This window comes from Lontra canadensis, unplaced genomic scaffold (genome assembly GCF_010015895.1).
Source record: "Lontra canadensis isolate GAN:19392208 unplaced genomic scaffold, GSC_riverotter_1.0 scaffold66, whole genome shotgun sequence".
Classification (NCBI taxonomy): Eukaryota; Metazoa; Chordata; class Mammalia; order Carnivora; family Mustelidae; genus Lontra; species Lontra canadensis.
The window spans coordinates 8277990-8294819 of NW_022631060.1; the positions used below are offsets into that span (position 1 = coordinate 8277990).

The 16830-nt window shown below is 57.9% G+C and overlaps 1 protein-coding gene across 1 annotated transcript; it reads right to left on the minus strand.

Moving 5' to 3' along the window:
• Positions 1 to 14849: 14849 nt before the first annotated feature.
• On the minus strand, positions 14850 to 16622 carry FGF4 (fibroblast growth factor 4). The gene is made up of 3 exons (XM_032879083.1): positions 16283 to 16622; positions 15614 to 15717; positions 14850 to 15026 (listed from the first exon to the last, which is right to left on the minus strand). The coding sequence occupies exons 1-3, from the start codon at positions 16620 to 16622 to the stop codon at positions 14850 to 14852; spliced, it is 621 nt and encodes a 206-aa protein (XP_032734974.1).
• Between the last annotated feature and the right edge of the window lie 208 nt (positions 16623 to 16830).

Sequence of the window (16830 nt, forward strand, 5' to 3'; positions counted from 1 at the left end):
GAGCAGGGAGCCCAATGCGGGGCTCAATCCCGGGACCCCAGGACCATGACCCTAGCTGAAGGCAGACACTCAATGACTAAGCCACCCAGGTGCCCCCCATCCTGGACTTGAGGGTCATGGTCCTTCCATAAGACCTGTCTTGAGTGTGGAAGGGTCCGCAAGGCTCCAGGGAAAAGAGCTGGGAATTAAGGGTTGCCCGACGTAGCAAGTAAAAACAAGATGCCCGATTAAATTTGAATTTTGGACAAATAAGGAAGAATTTACTGTAAGTATATCCCAAGTTCAGTAAGCTGTGCAATCTTTGGGATATACTTACGCTAAAAAAGGTATTTGTTGTTTATTTGAAACTCAAGTTCAGCTGGGCATCCTGGATGTTATCTGATAATTCTTGAGGATTTGGTACCCGAGCCTCCTGGGGACACCTGTGTGTGTCCCCGGAGAGGACCTGTTATATAACCCAGGCCATGAGCGAGCATCAGGCCAAGTCCATCTGGGCTCAAGAATGAGCAGCCCACCACTGGCAGTGTTCAAGGTGTGGACCAAGATCTAGTGTGGCCCGGAATGGAGGCAGGGACTGCAGCAGTCTGGGGACCCAGTGGCCCACGGAGCGAGAGCCCCAGGGGAGAGGGGCCATCGCCCCAGACCCACGAGCCCAGCGTCTCCCCTCTCTCTCCCTCAGTGGCTTCAGGTCCCTCTGTTCCCCCTGCTCCTTCTGACCTTCCCAGTGGAACCCCAGCCCTGGAGACCAGATGGATGTTTGCACATGAATAGACGGAGATTTCCTGAGGCCATGTTGCTCCCAAAAATGCACATTTCTCACCAAAAGGCTCCAAGTGGGGCACCACAAACTCCAGCCAGCAGCCAGGATGACCCTGCCTGCCAGGTGTGAAGGCAGCTGGGCCCTCCTGGGGACCCCCCAGCTCTGACCTGGATGGACAAAGCCATCCCAGGCTGCGGGGGCCCTGCTGGGAGCCTGGACCAGAATGTCCCCAAGGCCGCCGGAGGCTGCATAGCAAACAGAGCCACTATCCCAGACTAGAGTTGCCTGTGAGCAGATCTGCAGAGATGTGGGAGGCCTCTCTGTGCTTACTCCTTCACTCAACATTGTCCCCTGCCGCTAGACGCTCTCCAGACACCGGGACTGTGGTGGTGAAGGAGATGCAGTAGGTGGGCCCAGACCTCTTCTCATGGAGCTCCAAGTCTTGGGGGGAACCCACAGTAGACATGAATTCGATGGTTTGGGTTGCTGATAGGGCTTGGGAAGGTGCTAAGGCTGGGGCGGTGGGAATGAGCTTTAGCTGGGATCAGGGAGGAGGCTTTTGGTGGCAGGGGAGCCCATCTGTGAAGATCTGGGGCCAGAACACTCCAGGCTGTGTGAACAGGTGCAAAGGTCCTGGGGCTGGTTGGTACGGCCTGGTGTAAGGCAAGGACAGGCAGGGTGGGAGGCGTTCCGCAGCAGGGACCTGGTGGGCTGGATGAAGAGAGCTGTGGTTTTTACCCCCAATCCCCCTCACCCCCACCCCGACCAGCTTACATCTCTGCTCTGATTGCATACAGTGCCCATGCCTGGTCTTGCCTCTCTCCGTCTGCCATGTCTCCATGTCCAGGGCCACGGCACTGGATGGGGCCAGCCAGCGGCTCTCCCCCTCTTCCATCGGGAGCCCAGGAGGCTGGCTGAGGTGGGGATGGGCTTCTCCTTCTGTCTGTGACCCCCAGGAGATGTGTCCAAGTTCTAACCCCCGCAAGGTCCCTGTGTATGTGAACTTATTTGGAAAAAAGGTCTGTGCAGATGTACTTACGGTATGGATCTTGAGGTGAGATATCTTGGGTTAGAGGGGGCCCCGAATCTAAGGGCAGGTGTCCTCGTGATAGAAGAGAAGGAGAAGCAGAAGCGGAGATGGAACAGTGAAGGCCAGAGAAGACGGCGGCAGAGGAAGGCAGCGGCTGGAAGGGCACAGCCACCCCTAGAAGCTGGAGGAGCAGGAAGGAGCCTCCCCCAGAGCCTCCGGAAGGAGCACAGCCCTGCCCACACCTTGATCTCAGACTTCTGGCCTCCAGGTGGGGAGAGAATCACCTTCTATTGTTTTAGGCCACCGAGCATGTGGTCATTTGTCACAGCTGCCCCAGGACACTTGTACAAAACACCCTTTGACTTCTTTGACTCACTCCGTGGAGAGGAGGCCGAGACACCTGTGAACCTCCTTATCTTTCCAGCCTGGAGAGTCTCTTATGCCTCTCAGTGGGGAGAAGGGGTTTAAGGAGAACCCGGGGTTAAAGCAATTTGGTGCCCCTCCACACACCGGCCAGGCAAACTCTCGCCTTTATCCTGAATTTCCTCACCTGTGAAATGAGGCAACCACCTCATGGGGCTTTAGGGCCTTGCTGTAAGACCCAAGAGCAAGGATCCCAGCAAAAGGGGGGCCCCAGGCCTAGCCCAGGTTCTGCCCAGAGCTCCCCAGAGCCCTCCAGGGCCTCCTAGGGCCCCAGAACCCCCAGGCCTCCTAGAGCTTCCTAGAGCCCCTCAGAGCCTCCTATAGCCCCTCAGAGCCCCACTAGAGCCCCTTAGAGTTTCCTAGAACCCTTCAGAGTCCCCCAGGCCCCTCAGAGCTTTTTAGAGCACCCTAAGAGCCTCCTAGAATCCCCCAAAGTCTCCAGAGCCTCCTAGAGCTCTCTAGAGCCTGCAAGAGCCCCCTAGAGCTCCCCAGAGTCCCCAGAGCTCCTAGAACTCTCTAGAGACCCCCAGAACCTACTAGAACTCTCTAGAGCCCCTTAGAGCCCTCCAGAGCCCCCCAGAGCTCCCTAGAGCCCCTCAGAGTCCCCAGAGCCCCGTTAGAGCCTCCTAGAGCTTCCTAGAGCCCTTCAGAGCTCCCTACAGCCCCACAGAGGCCTCAGAGCTCCCTGGAGCCCCCTAGAGCCTCTTGGAGTCCCTCAGAGTTCCCCAGAGCCCCTAGAGCCCCCTAGACCCTCCTAGAGTTCCCTAGAGCTCCTCAGAACCTTCTACAGTCCCCAGAGCGCCCTAGAGACCCTCAGAGTCCCCCAGGGCTCTCAGAACTTCCTAGAGCCCCTCAAAGCCTCCTAGAGCTCCTGAGAGCCCCTTGGAGCCTCCTAGAGTCCTCCAGAGACCCCCCAGATGTCTAGAACCCCCCAGAGCTCTGGAGACACTGGGCTCCAGAAGGTGACTGGGGCCTGCTTGAAGTCATTAACATATGCTGGTGACAATCTCATCTCTAATCACATTAGCTCTGAAGTACAAATCAGGCCAGCCCTGGGGCTGGTTTCAAAGGGTCAGGGGGGCTTGGCAGGCTCTGGGCTTTTCTCCAGGTACTGTTTGCTCCCCTCTGGAAACCCCCAACTCCAAGGGCTGGTGTCAAAGAGCTGGGAAGAGGCCAGGGGCCTCCCTGGGAGGTGTGAGTGTGTCTGGGGAGGCAGGGACCAGCGGGGTCCGTCCCCACACCTTGCTCTGGGCTCACCTTGCCCTCTGTACAGATGCCTGTGCCTTCCTTCTCCCCCAGGACCCGCACGATGACTGTCAGACACGGCCTCGATCACGGGCTGGCTGTGGGGAGAGGGGCAGGGATGACGGGCCATGCGGCCCAGCCCCCACCTGCCAGCCTGGGCTCCTTCAGGTGAGGGCCACGGGGGTCCCCGCGCCTCTGCTCCCTTGCTGTCCCACTGATGGCATCAGGCCATCCGGCCGAGCCCAGATTCAAGCACGGGGGAGCTGGACTCGGAGGCGCCCCTGCAGGAACAGGAAGGGCCTGGGGCTAATTTAGCAGCCAGCAGTCTTTTTCTTTTTCTTTTTTGTTCCCCAAAGGTAGAAGTTGAGAAATTCATCACTGCTCACTTATCCCCTTATTACACCATAATTTTCCTGAGGGGCGGGGGGTAACGGAGCTTTCTTCGTGGCCAGGTCCGCGGTCCACCCCTGAGAACACTCTGGGGAAGCAGGGCCATCTGCTACAGCCTGTGTCCGGAGCACGGCGGCGTCTCGGAGTCCCGTCCTTTACGTCTTTGCTGAGTTTGGGGTCCACTTCCGTGTTTCCCAAAGTGCGGGCCACGGACACCTGCCGGTTTCGGAAACGGTTGCAGGTGAGTCACGGACACTGAGCGGAGTCATGCCGAGGAAGACTGGGGTGCGGAGTCTGCCTGTCCTTTTGGACCAGAGAACACCCCGCACGCCCTTCCAGGACCCGCCAGTCTGCACCGTTTGACTAGGGGCGAGACCAAGACGGGCCCATCCAGACCTTAATCAGGATCTCAGGTAATCTGATCTGCGTCTCTGTCCCACTTATCAATGTGAAGGGACCGCGGTGCTGTGGTTGTAGACTGGAGACAGGGATTCCTTTACATCAAACAAGTTGGGTCCGTGCAAAAAGCGACAAGCGTCACTCGAGTGATTCCTTGTGTCTCCTTAAAGCACATTTCTTCTGCTTCCAAGAGCCGTCCTGAGCCACATGCAACAATTTCCAGTCCAGTCATCGCTAGACGTTCAGATGTCGTGTTTTCGTTGTCGTTTATGCAACAAGCACCCACTGAGGGTCCCCTGTGTGCCCTGCCCGCCCCCCGGGGTGCGGCACTGTCCCAGACAGGCAAGGCCTGAGCCACGGAGCAGCACACTTAGCTAAGAGGGGACAGCTAAGAGGGGACAGACCCTAAATATGCAAAAAGAAATGAATACAGTCATTTCAGACTACGCAGTTGCCCCAAGGGGAGAGGGACAGGGAGGGCCAGCTTACCCCGTGAGGTCTGTGAAGGAGCTGGAGCCCAGAGCGAGCTCATGGGAAGAGGAGCTGGCCCCCAGAGGGCGGACAGGGGAGTGTGCAAAGGCCCGGGGGCAGGACCCAAGGAAGGCAGGGAAATGGACTAGCTGGAGGAAATTTCTTCTGGGTGGTCCTGCAGACGGAAGACTCAGCCATCATCCTTCAAAAAAAAAAAAAATCCATCTGCTGAACATTTAAAAACTCACTGAAGGGTGGAGGGTCGCTGACAGCCCAGCAGCACCTGCCTGAGGGAAGGGGCCAACCGTCCCCTCTTCAGACTCCAGGGACAGTCTCTGGGCTTCTTGGAACTCGGAATAATTCATCCTGCATGCGGGCCCCCCGGCCCCCGGTCCTCAGGGCTTAGAAGGGACGGTGTGCCGTGTGCCATCTGGGAGACCCTCAGAGGATATGCTGGCTTTTGAGGCTGGAGTTCCATGAGGACACAAGGAAAGCCTGGATTTTGCCCAAAGCCTCCCGGAGAAGCCAGCCCTGCTCTCCACCAGGGGACCGTGCTCCCCTCCCAACAGTGAGGAGACACACGCCCGCCCGTCCGGCGTGCCTTGCACGGCCCATGGCCCCTGGGAACGAGTGGGCTGTGGAGAGAGCCTGGGGTATGACCCACCGGATCTGCTCCCCCACATCCCCTGCCCTATAACTGACTCCCCTGCAACTCCATGCGGAAGGCAACAACCATCCTCCTGGGCTAACAGAGTCTGTTGTTGGATGGACACAACAGGGTAGCTCATTCTGCTGCAAGATATCCGGAGTCTCGCTTAGAGGAAGACAAGGGGCTGGAGGTTTCTTTCCTTGTCCTCGGCCTGGGCTGGGATGGCGGGAACTCCAAGCACAGCAAGACCATCGCTGGACAGTGGGGAGGATGGGCCCTGACACGGTAGCCCCAGGCTGTAGGCACAAGGGGTCCCGTGACCAAGACAGAGGCTGGGCGGCCTCTCACGACCCAGGCTTGGAAGGCATCCAGGGCACTTGTGCTGGGGCTTGGGGGAGCAGTCAGAAGGGGAGGGACACTCAATGGAAGGACAGTCACGGCCATTCAAAAACCTCCAGAGGCCTACATCTACCATTTTCTATTTTATCCAAGAGTCTGGCCACTTGCACCAAAGGAGCCACAGGCCAGCAGGACGCCCTGGGGTTCAGCTCCCTGTCCACCCAGAGACCCCGCCGTCTGTCTTTGCCCTTTGTGTGTATTAAGAAGGTAGGATCCAAGGGCAGAGCGTCCTGCTGGCCCCCAGCAGGGGAGCTGATTTTAGGTGGGACCTGAGTGGCATTAAATCACAGGGAATGTCACAGCGAGATGCTCCCTTGAGGCCAGGCTCATTAGGAGGAGAAAGTTTCTGTTTGGTGATAGTGAGCCCTTAACACATCTCTAACACTTGCAAATCTCCCTTTACAAAAAAAAAAAGGTGGGGGGGGGGAGGAGCGAGCCCCAGGCTCTGGGCCTCCAGCCGCTGCTGAAGCTGGCATTTTGTGTCTGTTTTCCTGCGTGACCTCCAGTGCCTGGCAAGGGACCCCGTTTTTCCATGTAAGCTGGTGCTGTTGGGTTTAAAAACGAAATCATTTAAATAAGGAAGGGACTGGCGGTGACGATAATGAGGTAAACGAAAAGGATATGTGATATGTAGTAGGTAGGGGTTAAAGTCAGGCCGGTGGAACCCAGAGGCCCGATGAAACAGCGCCCCATGGGGCTGGGAGCCCAGAGCCCCTGGTGGCCTTGGGGCACGTGAGGTTTGGGGAGCACTACCTCCTCTCCCCTAGCCCCGCAACAACCCGCGGCAAGGGCTTACAAGTACGATTTCCATCCTGCGGTTGAAGGAACGGGACTCGGCAGGGTTCAGGCTCAAAACTCATCCCAGACCCAGGCCTTGCCCCCAGCAGCTGCCAGCCTAGAGCCCCCCAGCTGGACAGTCCAGCGGCTGACGCACAGAGGAACATTTCAGGAGTCATGTGGGGGAGCCCCCGGGAGCTACTGCCCAGGCCAGAGGGGCAAAGATGAGACCGGGATTAGGATCCAGAGTGCTGACCTGACCACTGCGGTCCGGGCTGACCCCACGGTACAATCCTGAAACTCACCAGGTTATCTGGTCAACCCCATGTTTGTGCACATGCATGTGAGTGGGGGGGGGGCAGGGAGGAGAGGTTGCAGATGACCTCCGGCAGAGAAGTTCCCAAGGCACCCTGGCCTCTGCCCAGGGGCACCAAGGAGTCACCCACACGGGGGACAAGACTGGCGAGAAGCACCTCCGCCTCATCCCAGGGGACATTTCAGTCTGTCCCCACCTCCAGGAGAACGCAGCTCACTACAAAACCCATGGACTGCAGAGAAACAGAGGCCTGGGAGTGAGCAAACCACCTGCCTTTTAAAAAACAAGGGCCCTAATTCAGCACCACGTACAGAATTAAATTCAGAATGGGTCAAACGGAGATTTCAGTGTCAGGCCTGAAACGGTAAAGCCCTTGCAGGAGAACGTAGGGCCGAAGCTTCACGATGTTGCACTTGGCAAGGATTTCTTGGATACGGCACCAAAGGCACAGACCACAAAAGAGAAGAGACAAAATGACCATCGTGAGAGGTTTCAAATTCCATGCATGAAAAGACAGAGTGGGAGAAAACGTTTGCACGTCGTGTGTGTAGTAAGAGGTCAGTACCCAGAACACACAGAGAACGGAAACCCTAAGACAAGCTCGTTAAAAACCAGGCAAAGGACCTGAACAGACACTTCTCTGAAGAAGACAGAGAAATAAAAGGTCCATAAGCAAATGAAAAGGCGCGCCACATCGCTAATCCTCAGGGAAACGCAAATCAACACCACAATGAGATCCCACACCCATCGGCATGGGGGCTGCGGTCAAGGAGATGGAAAGAACCGGGGAGGATGTGGGGACGTTGGAGCCCTCGCGCCCCGTCGGTGGGAAGGGAAGATGGAGCCGCGCCGGGGAGAAGATACAGGACAGTTCTGCAAAAGTTACAACTAGGATTACGCGGGGATCCCGCAACTCTGCTCCTGGGGCTTATCCCCAGAAGGATTAAAAGCAGGATCCCAAGGAGATGTGTGCACACCCATGTTCACGGCAGCCTTGTTCACAATTGCTAGAAGGTAGAAGCCACTCGCCTGTCCCTTGGTGTTGGAATGTGTAAGCCGAATGTGCTTGGTCCCCACGACAGGACGTCTTCCCGCCTTCGGAAGGAAGGCTGCTGTGGTGAGAACCTGCCGGAACACGGAGGGACCTTGACGTTGCGCTGAGTGCCATGCGCTGGACAGACACCAAAGGACCAACCCTTGTGGGATTCCCCAGAGTCGTCAGGTTCATAGACACAAAGTAGGGCGGTGGGTGGCAGGGGCTGGGGGAGGGGGACAGAGTTTCAGTTTAAAAGATGAGAAAGTGGTGCAGATGGATGCTGGTGACAGTGGCACAACGGAGAGCAAGTGTTAATAGCGCCGAACTCTTCTGCTTAAAAATGGTTCCGATGGGGGGGGCGCCTGGGGGGCTCAGCCGGTTCAGCGTCTGCCTTTGGCTCAGGTCATGATCTTTTGGGGTCCTGGGACGGAGCCCTACATCAGGCTCCCTGCTGAGCAGGGAGTCTGCTTCTCCCTCTGCCTCTGCCCGCCGCTCCCCCAGCTCGTGCACGGTTGCTCTCTCAAATAAAACAAATGAAATATTAAAAAAAAACATAGAAGATGGTAGGCTTTAAAAAAAATTTTATTGATTTATTTGAGAGCGAGCACAAACGAGGTGGGGAGGCCTGGGGGGAGACGCAGACTCCCCGACGCGGGGACCGCGAGACCTCCACCGAGCCGAAGACTGAGCAGCCCAGAACTGGTAGACTTATGTTTTCTTTTACAATAAAAATGAAGGGGAGGGGCTCGCGGCAAGCAGGTGAGTGAGGAAGCTGGTTCTGAATACGATCTTTGTTCTTTACTCTGATTGGCTTTATTAGCGATTCTCGGATCCTGCAGCAACCCGCCCGGCCGTGTAGAGGGGCACTCCCTGGGTGCGGTCTACACTGGCAGACACCGACTCCGGCAAGTTCTCCCTCCATGAGCTCCTTGACCAGCGGGTTCCTGCTCCTGCTCCCCCGGTCAGTGGGGGCTAGTGTGTGACAACCCTTGGAGAACACGCAGTGAACCTCGCACGCCGCAATGGCAGGACAGGCCCCTCAGCTGTGCCTGCGTGAGCACCTGGTAGGACCCAGGAACCCTGCACAAACCCTGCCGGCTCCAAGCAAGGAATGACTAACTCATGACTCCTTGGATAACCCTGGAGAGTTAGGAAGAACTGCTGGGTGTGGTGGATGCCGGTGGCCCCCACCCAGATCCCCCGGCCAGGGGCCTTCGTCCCCCTGCGGCTAGTGGCCAGGTCCCCATGCTCTCCCCCCTCACCTTTCCTGGAAAGAAGCCGCCTGGCCTGCAGACAGGGCCTGACGGGTAAAGCCGTACAAAAGCAGGGACCCCAGGCTTTCAGGTGGGACGGCCCTAGCATCCCGCTCACACCCCAGACCCAGCTGCAATCACATCTGTTTCCCTTTCTCCAGGCCCTGCTCTGATGCCCTCATTTTTTTTTTTTTTACAGTTTTTTCCCCCCAAAAGCTCTTCTTCCCTTGGTAACCCTCTTGCTTAGGAATCCCCATCTCAGGCTTGGCGTCTGGGGAAGTTGACCAAAGGCACCAGGGAGCCTGTGAGGGGAAGACGAGGCTGTTTGGGATCGGGCAGGGTGGGGGGGGCGGTGACCAGAACAGTGTCTTCTGAATGACCAGACTAGCTAACCTGAGTCAGGGCCTCGGGTACCCCAGGCTCTCCACCTTCGGGTTCATTCTTTGGTCCTTATGGCAGATGACCCTTGAGTTGTGATTTCAACCTGGTGTCCTGGGTGGATTAGTGCACCCTCGCCCCTCCCCCCAAACTCATGTTCCCCCAGAATCTGGGAATGGCGCAGTTTTGAAATAGGGTCTTTGCAAACGTAATTATCTATCGGGTCCTAGCAGCTTAGGGTGGGCCCTAAACCTAGTACCGTGGTCCCTGTAAGATGAGGGAACTTCAGAGACACGGGGAGGCCATGGGATGTGGAGACAGAAAAACAGATTTTAGAGCCAATGAGGGGAGACCCACTCCATGCGGGGAGGGACCTTGGGCAGTAGGAGCAGGGGAGGGCGACCCTGGGGTCTGCCTGTGTTTCAGGACAGGAGGATGGATTTGGATATTCTAGAGGGTGGACATGTGGAGGCTGAGGCTCCCAGCGGGGAGGGGGCATCCCAGCGTCCAGGAAGCGTGTCTGAGATCCTGGGTCTTTGGTGACCTAGTCGCTCCCCCATGCAGGCCAGTGCAGGGCCTTGGCCCTGGGAAGCTGCTCTCCCCGCCCCTGCCCACGGCAGGCCCCATGTGGCCCCACGCTTTTTTTTTTTTTTTAAAGATTTTATGTATTTGACAGATCATGAGTAGGCAGAGAGGCGGGGGGGGGGGGGGCGGGGGAAGCAGGCTCCACGCCAAGGAGAGAGCCCAATGTGGGGCTCGATCCCAGGACCCTGAGATCATGACCTGAGCCGAAGGCAGAAGCTTTAACCCACTGAGCCACCCAGGCGCCCTGGCCCCACGCTTTTTGTTTGTTTTGTTTTGTTTTAAGCAGCACGTAGGACTCACATTACGAACTAAGAACAATTAGAAAGTACTGCTGATGAAGACGAGGCGGGAGCAGAGGAGGCCCGACCCCTCCCATTTCAGGCAGGCGTGAACCGGTGCGGGCTGCTCGGAGGAGGAGGAATCCCGGAGCGTGGCCCAGCCTTCGGAGGGGCCCGGCATGCCTGTGGGAGGGCCCCTGCTCGCAGGACTCCCACACACAGTAAAACGGATTGGGATTGGGATGTTAAGACTGTAACGACCGTCTCTCTGTGGAGATTAAGGGTAACAAAAGGAGCAGTTAGTGTTCGTTGTGCTCAGAGCAGTCACGGGGCTGGTCCAAGGTCACCCAGCTGGGAGGCAGTGGGCCTGAGGCTGGGTCCCTGAGGAGGACAGGTGTGAGCGACACAGGCCAGAGAAGGTACCCCAGAGCCTTCCTTTGTCCTCAGTGCCTTTGCTTGTGGTCACAGGGCCCCCGTCCCACAGCCCTTCCTGCCACCCCACCATCGACTCTCCCACTGGGCCGTGTCCTGCTCGGTCCCCACGACCGGCCTCCCTGGCCTCCCCACTCCTCCCAGCGCTCCAGCCACAGGGGACTCCCACATCCTGGCACTGCCCACCCTCCCACCCCCGCCCCCCCGACTGCTGCTCAGTACTTTGGCCCTGGCTGTCCCCTCTGTGGGGAATGCTTTCCCCAGAATGGCTTCCTCCCTCCGTGCCTTCGAGTCGTGGCTCAAAACCACTTCGAAGCGAGGCCACGGTGGGCCCCCGCCTCCCCACCTGACCCTCTTTCCCTTTACCTTGCCAGATGCCTCCCGGCCTCCCATGTAGGACCACCTCCCTCATTGTGAGGGGCGCCCTGTGGGGACCAGGACCTTCCCTCTCCTCACTGGAGTACCCCGAGCTGTAGGCACAGTGCCCGGCACGTAGCCGGCGCACAGCAGGTACGTGTTCCGCGAGCGAGCCCTCTTCGTCTGCCTCCGGGCCCATCTGCACTCTGAAAGCCCCGTCCAGCTGTGGGAGTCCGCCCGGGCCTGGCAGGCTTTCGTCCCAGCAGCTGGATGAAGCCTTCCGTGTTGGGCCAGAGACCTGGAAACCACGGGAGACCGAGAAGACCAGCCAAGCCCAGACGTCTGTCGGCGCTCCAGTCCTCACCGCCCCTGCACCCCACCTCAAGAAATATAAGCGCCCTTATTAGCTTCTCTCAGGCTGCAGGGACAGAGGCACAGGGGGCGTCTTGACAACGAAAATGTAGGTGTCCCCTTTCTGGAGGCCGGGAAGCCCCAAATCCTCTGAGGCCATGAGGGTGAACCTGCCCTGGGCCGTCCTCCTGGTGACTGGCGGTTTTCAGCGTTCTCTAGCGCTCCTCCGTGCGTGGGGACGGCACCCCAACCTCCTCCTCGGGACCTTCTCCCTGTATGTGAACTTTCTAAAAGTACCCCAGCCCATGGATTGGAGGCCACCCTAATGACCTCACTCTAACACAGTTACCTCTTAGTTAAAGACTCTATTTCCAAACAAACTCCTGTTCTGGGGACTAGGGGCTCCAAAATTTTAACCGGAAACACAGCGTGCCCATTTGTTGGGCACATCTCAGTCACGGGCATCGAAAAGAAGGGAAGGAGAAGGTGATGTCCTGGACAGCAGAACAGGTACAATTAAAGATCCTGAAGCCCTGATGGCCTTTTTGGGGTCTATTTGTCATGCGATGGACCTATTCTGTTGGGGGCAGAGAAATCCACATTCTAGACCCCTTAGGGTTAGGGTTTTTTTTTTTTTTTTTTGGCTTTTTGTTTTGTTTTGTTTTTAATTGCAGTCCACACCATCTCTATCACATCCCAGGAGAGCCTAGTTACACACCCGTGTTCACGAACTTATCCATGCCCTTCCTGGGACTGGCAGGCTCTGGAGACTCCTGGGCAGCCCGCCCCGAGCTTTGGTAGGGGTGCTGTGCATTGGCCTCACCACGAGAACAAACTGCAGGATTCTGAGTCCTCGTGAATTCTGTGACTCTCACACCCCACTAGGCTCCTGTCCTCAAGGCCACATTTGTGCGGACACAGCTGGCAAAAATTCGTCTCCCCCACCCGAAGCCAGGCAAGGCCGAGGCCTCAAATAGACACTGGGAGGCTGGAGGGAGCCAGAGCTCGGCATTTCCAGGCAGGTTTTAATCGTTTTCAGTACCTTCCCCGGTTCTTTACAGCAAGTCCAACACGGTTCTTTTTGAACATGACAAGTGTTTCCATTTATTCGGGTGAGGTCTGTGTGCACAGCACATACATCGCACAGGGGTCAGTACCTGTATAAAACTACAGATTCTGCAAACGGTGGGAAGTACAGAAACCTGAATCCCATCACAGCAACACAAACACTTTGCAGTATTTCAAGAGGTCCGATGACATCGCTATACGCTTCCCACGTGACTCGCTGACAAGCCACAAGCGGCCCAGGGCGACCACATTCTGCACTTAAGACATCCTAATTCCCGACCATCGGACAGGGCTCTGAGATGAGACTCCATGCCATCATCCCGGGCAGCTAAGACTTAAATACGGGGTGAGTTCTCGAAACCCCGAAATGCCACACGTTCCGGCCCCGCCCCCCACGATCAGAGCAGAGACCAGAGCATCCCCATCTCTGCGAGGCTCCTGGACTCCAGGACGCAAACGTTTAACACTGAAAACGTTTTTATTTCACTGCACGGACGGCAGGTTACGATGTACAGAGCCCAGCCCTCCGGCTTCACAAGCGGCTTCCTTCCTCCTCTTGGCCTCGGTTTCGAGGACAGTGTCTGAAGCCGATATTCTCATCCAAACAAAACGTTTTTAAGAAAGGAATGTGAAAGACACGAACTCCAATCAGCCTTTTCCAGTCTTGCTGTCTGGAGACTCCCATAAAGTTAATTCGGGAGGCAGTTCAGAAACATCCTAGGAGAGCATTAAAGTCTTGACAAAACATTCGGAGCATGTCTGGTAGTGAGCTAAGGTCATTTTGTATAAACGCCAGAAAGTCATTCATTAAAATTAAAACGTTTGCCATCACCTCAGGACTTTTTTTAAACATCACCGGTCCTGCCCCTTTCCACCTCGGCTGCGGCAACAGGGGTTCCATTTGTAAAATATATAAAGAAAAAATATAAGGTTACTTGATGACCATACAGTGCACTCTAACAGCTGTCTGCAAATATTTTCACCATGATTATCCTTACTAAAAGTAAATCACGGGGTAAAGATAGCTCAAACGTGACAAGGTTTCAATGGGGCGCACCGACGCTATCTGCAATCCTCTTTGGCCACATTTGGAAAAAGGGCCACTTGCGATGGCCAACGCCTGCCCCGGGTCTGAGCTTTTCTGCACATCTTGCCGGGTGAGTGGGTTAAGGGCTTTTGAGGTAGATGTGAAATCCACTTCATCGGGGAATGCGATGGAGAGAAGCAGCACCTTCCCCAAACACTGCATTCAGTGTTTTTGCACAGTGACAAGGACATTTCACCGAAAATGAACAGCTAGTTCTAAAGTTCTAGTCCAAATCTTCCCCAAGAACAGGGAAGCACATTTAAAACAAAACAAAACAACAGAAAACAAAAAAGCCAAAAACCTATATTCTATTACTTATCAGAAATACCAGCTACCGCACGCTTGTATTTTCTCTCTAGGGTTTCGGTTGTGGTTGGCAAACACACCCATCGGTCCGTGACCAGCCTTCCGGCTGGCTGTCCGTGCCTTTCCGTCAGATTTACGAAATTGCTTTGTTTCTGCCTCTTCCCCAGTGGCCACAGAGAACCACAGGCTGCGGCTGATCCAAAAAAGGAAAACAGGAGTTTATAAAGTTGTCTAAGAGTCTCTCCCCCATCGGGGAGATGGAGAAGATTGACTACAGAGAAGTTCAAAGGTCAGTCTTGGCAGATCTAAAAACAGAGGGGCAGTGGGGCACTCCCACGGTGCATTTTCGGTACCCGAAGTAAGGCGATATGTCCCATGAACAGCAGCGGGGCACAAAGGAGCAGGGCGCTGGGGGATGCTAGGAGCAGAGCCGGGGCAGGGAGGGTCCCTTTACTGGCTCCAAAGCCCTGGGGAAGGCCTCTCCAGACACGGAGATGCTCACCACTGCCATGTGGGGAACCCTGCAAAGCCGGGCTGAGACTGGGGTCTGATGTCACCATTTTTAAACACAGAGTAGCAGCACACTTGTGACAACTTTTTGACAAGTTAAATACATCCAGTGGAAAGGTCTTCACCGTCTTACCCAGAAAACTCAGGGTTGGGGGTTTCGGGGGTCATTTTTTGTCTTTTTTCCCCCAGAAAAATACAAAACACACCCACAGAACCATAAATAATTTGGTGGCGATATATACACATTTAAATAATTAATTTAAATATTTTACACCTACTCTTGCATTAGACCGTCCATCTGAAGAAAGTCTCCTGACTGTCTGGAAACTTTGAGGCAGGATGCGGGGAGTCACAGCCTGGGGAGAAAGTGGGTGACCTTCATGGTAGGGGACACCCGGCTCCCTTTCTTGGTCTTGCCATTCTTGCTCAAGGCGATGAACATGCCCGGGTATCTGTAGCACTCGTAGGCATTGTAGTTGTTGGGGAGGAGGGTCTCTTTGAACTTGCACTCCTCTGTGAAGAAGGGCTGGGAGGGAGAAGGGACAGTGTCAGGTGGGGCCCCCTCCTGGCCTTTAAGGAACCCTGAGGGGCACCTGTCAGGGGCTCCTTTCTGACCCAGCCCTGCTCTGGCTGAGAGGTCCCTCCTGGGAAGCTGGGGTGCCAAGACCCCCACAGGCGTCTAAGTGGCCAGTTCATGGCCGCTGAGGCTCTAGCCCCCTGCCTGGCACCTGGGGGGCCAGAGAATCTCATCTACACGCAACGCCCCTACAGTCTGCAGTCCTGCCTTCTGGAACCCACCAGAGAGACGCCACAGGGAAGGGCTGCGAATGGCCCCTCTTCCTGGACTAGAAGGTGCCGCTCAGGGATGGCAGAAAGTTCACTGTTCCGGTCCTGGCTCTCTCTCTGCCCCTTGTTGGGACAGGCCCCAGGTGGCCGGCACTGCCCCCCGGGTACTTGTGTACTGGGGGGAGGCGGAGCCACTCCCCTGACCCACCCCAGCGGCGGGATGCAGGCATGGGCCGTCCTGGAAGGGTGTTGCGGTCCGGCCGGCGCTGTCCCAGCCCCGGCGGCGGCGGCGGGGGAGGGGGCTCTCCCGGCCGCGGAGGTACTCACCGAGCCGTACAGCTTGCCCTTGCTGCTCATGGCCACGAAGAACCGGCTGGCCACGCCGAAGATGCTCACCACGCCCCGCTCCACCGGCGAGAGCTCCAGCAGGCCTGGGGGCGCAGCGCGGGTCACTCCCGGGCAGGGGACCCTGGCCCATCCCACCTGTCCCGGACCCCGTCCTCCTCCTGCGAACGACCGGGACCCCCGTTTCTAGGGTGGAGGTGGACGTAAAGGGGTCCCGGAACCCAGCGTGCGTGGGCGCAGAGTGGCCGGCCTCCCGTCCCGGCCCCGCGGTGGCGGCGCCCAGTCCCGCACAAGAGGAGCCGGGTGGCCCCGCGGGTCCCCGGACCCCCGCGGGTGCCGGTTGGCCGCGCCGTTTGCCTTGTGCCCACGGGCGCAGGCGCTGGAATTCCGCACCCAGAGCCCGGGCTTCCGAAGGCGGGAAGGCGGGGCCGGTTCGCCCGGTGCGCAAAGGCCGTCCCCCCACCCCGGGACTCCCGGGGCGAGAGTGTTTGTGTCCCTGCGCCGGGGGGACCCGAACCCGAGTCCGTTCCAGTTCCCACGGCAGCCAGCAGGTGCGAGCTGGGACCTCCGTCCGTGTGCGGGTCGGATAGGGCGGCCGCTGCCCCGGGCCCCCCGGGCCCCCCGACCCCTCCGCCGGCCCGCCCCACTCACTGTCGCTCGTGTCCGCGTGCACGCCGCCGATGCGGCCGTCGGGGAGCACCTGGAGGTGGAAGCCAATGCCCACGTTGCAGTAGAGTCGCCGCAGCCGCTTGATGCCCAGGAGATAGTCGCCCGCGCCGCTCTGGACGGCCGCCTCCTTGGGTTGCGCGGCCACCGGCAGGCGCGCCAGCGAGCGCGCCACCAGGCTCTCCCAGTGGCGCTCCAGCTCGGCCCCCAGCGTGCCGTTGGGTGCGGCGGGTGCGGCGGCGCCCCCTCGGCCGGCCCAGGGCGCCAGCACCGCGAACAGGACCGCCGGGAGCAGCGCCGCCGCGGCCGCCCCGGGCCCCGCCATCCCCGCCCTCGGGCGGTGCGCGCGGGAAGCCGCGGGGCCGAGCTGCGCCTGTGGCGGCCCGCGGGAGCGCACCGCCGGGACCGGGGCCGGGGCCGGGGCCGGGGCCGGGAGTGCGCGGCCGAAGGAGGAGCGGGAGGCAAGGGACGGGGCCCGCAGGCGCCAGCAGCTACCCGGGCTGCATGGAGGGCGGGCGGCGGGGCAGGACGCG

Coding starts and splice junctions, on each gene's coding strand:
- FGF4 (XM_032879083.1), bottom strand. CDS start 16,622: ATGGCGGGGCCCGGGGCGGCCGCGGCGGCGCTGCTCCCGGCGGTCCTG. Junction 15,718..16,282: donor GCACGCGGACACGAGCGACA/GTGAGTGGGGCG, acceptor CTGCGCCCCCAG/GCCTGCTGGAGCTCTCGCCG. Junction 15,027..15,613: donor AGGGCAAGCTGTACGGCTCG/GTGAGTACCTCC, acceptor TCTCCCTCCCAG/CCCTTCTTCACAGAGGAGTG.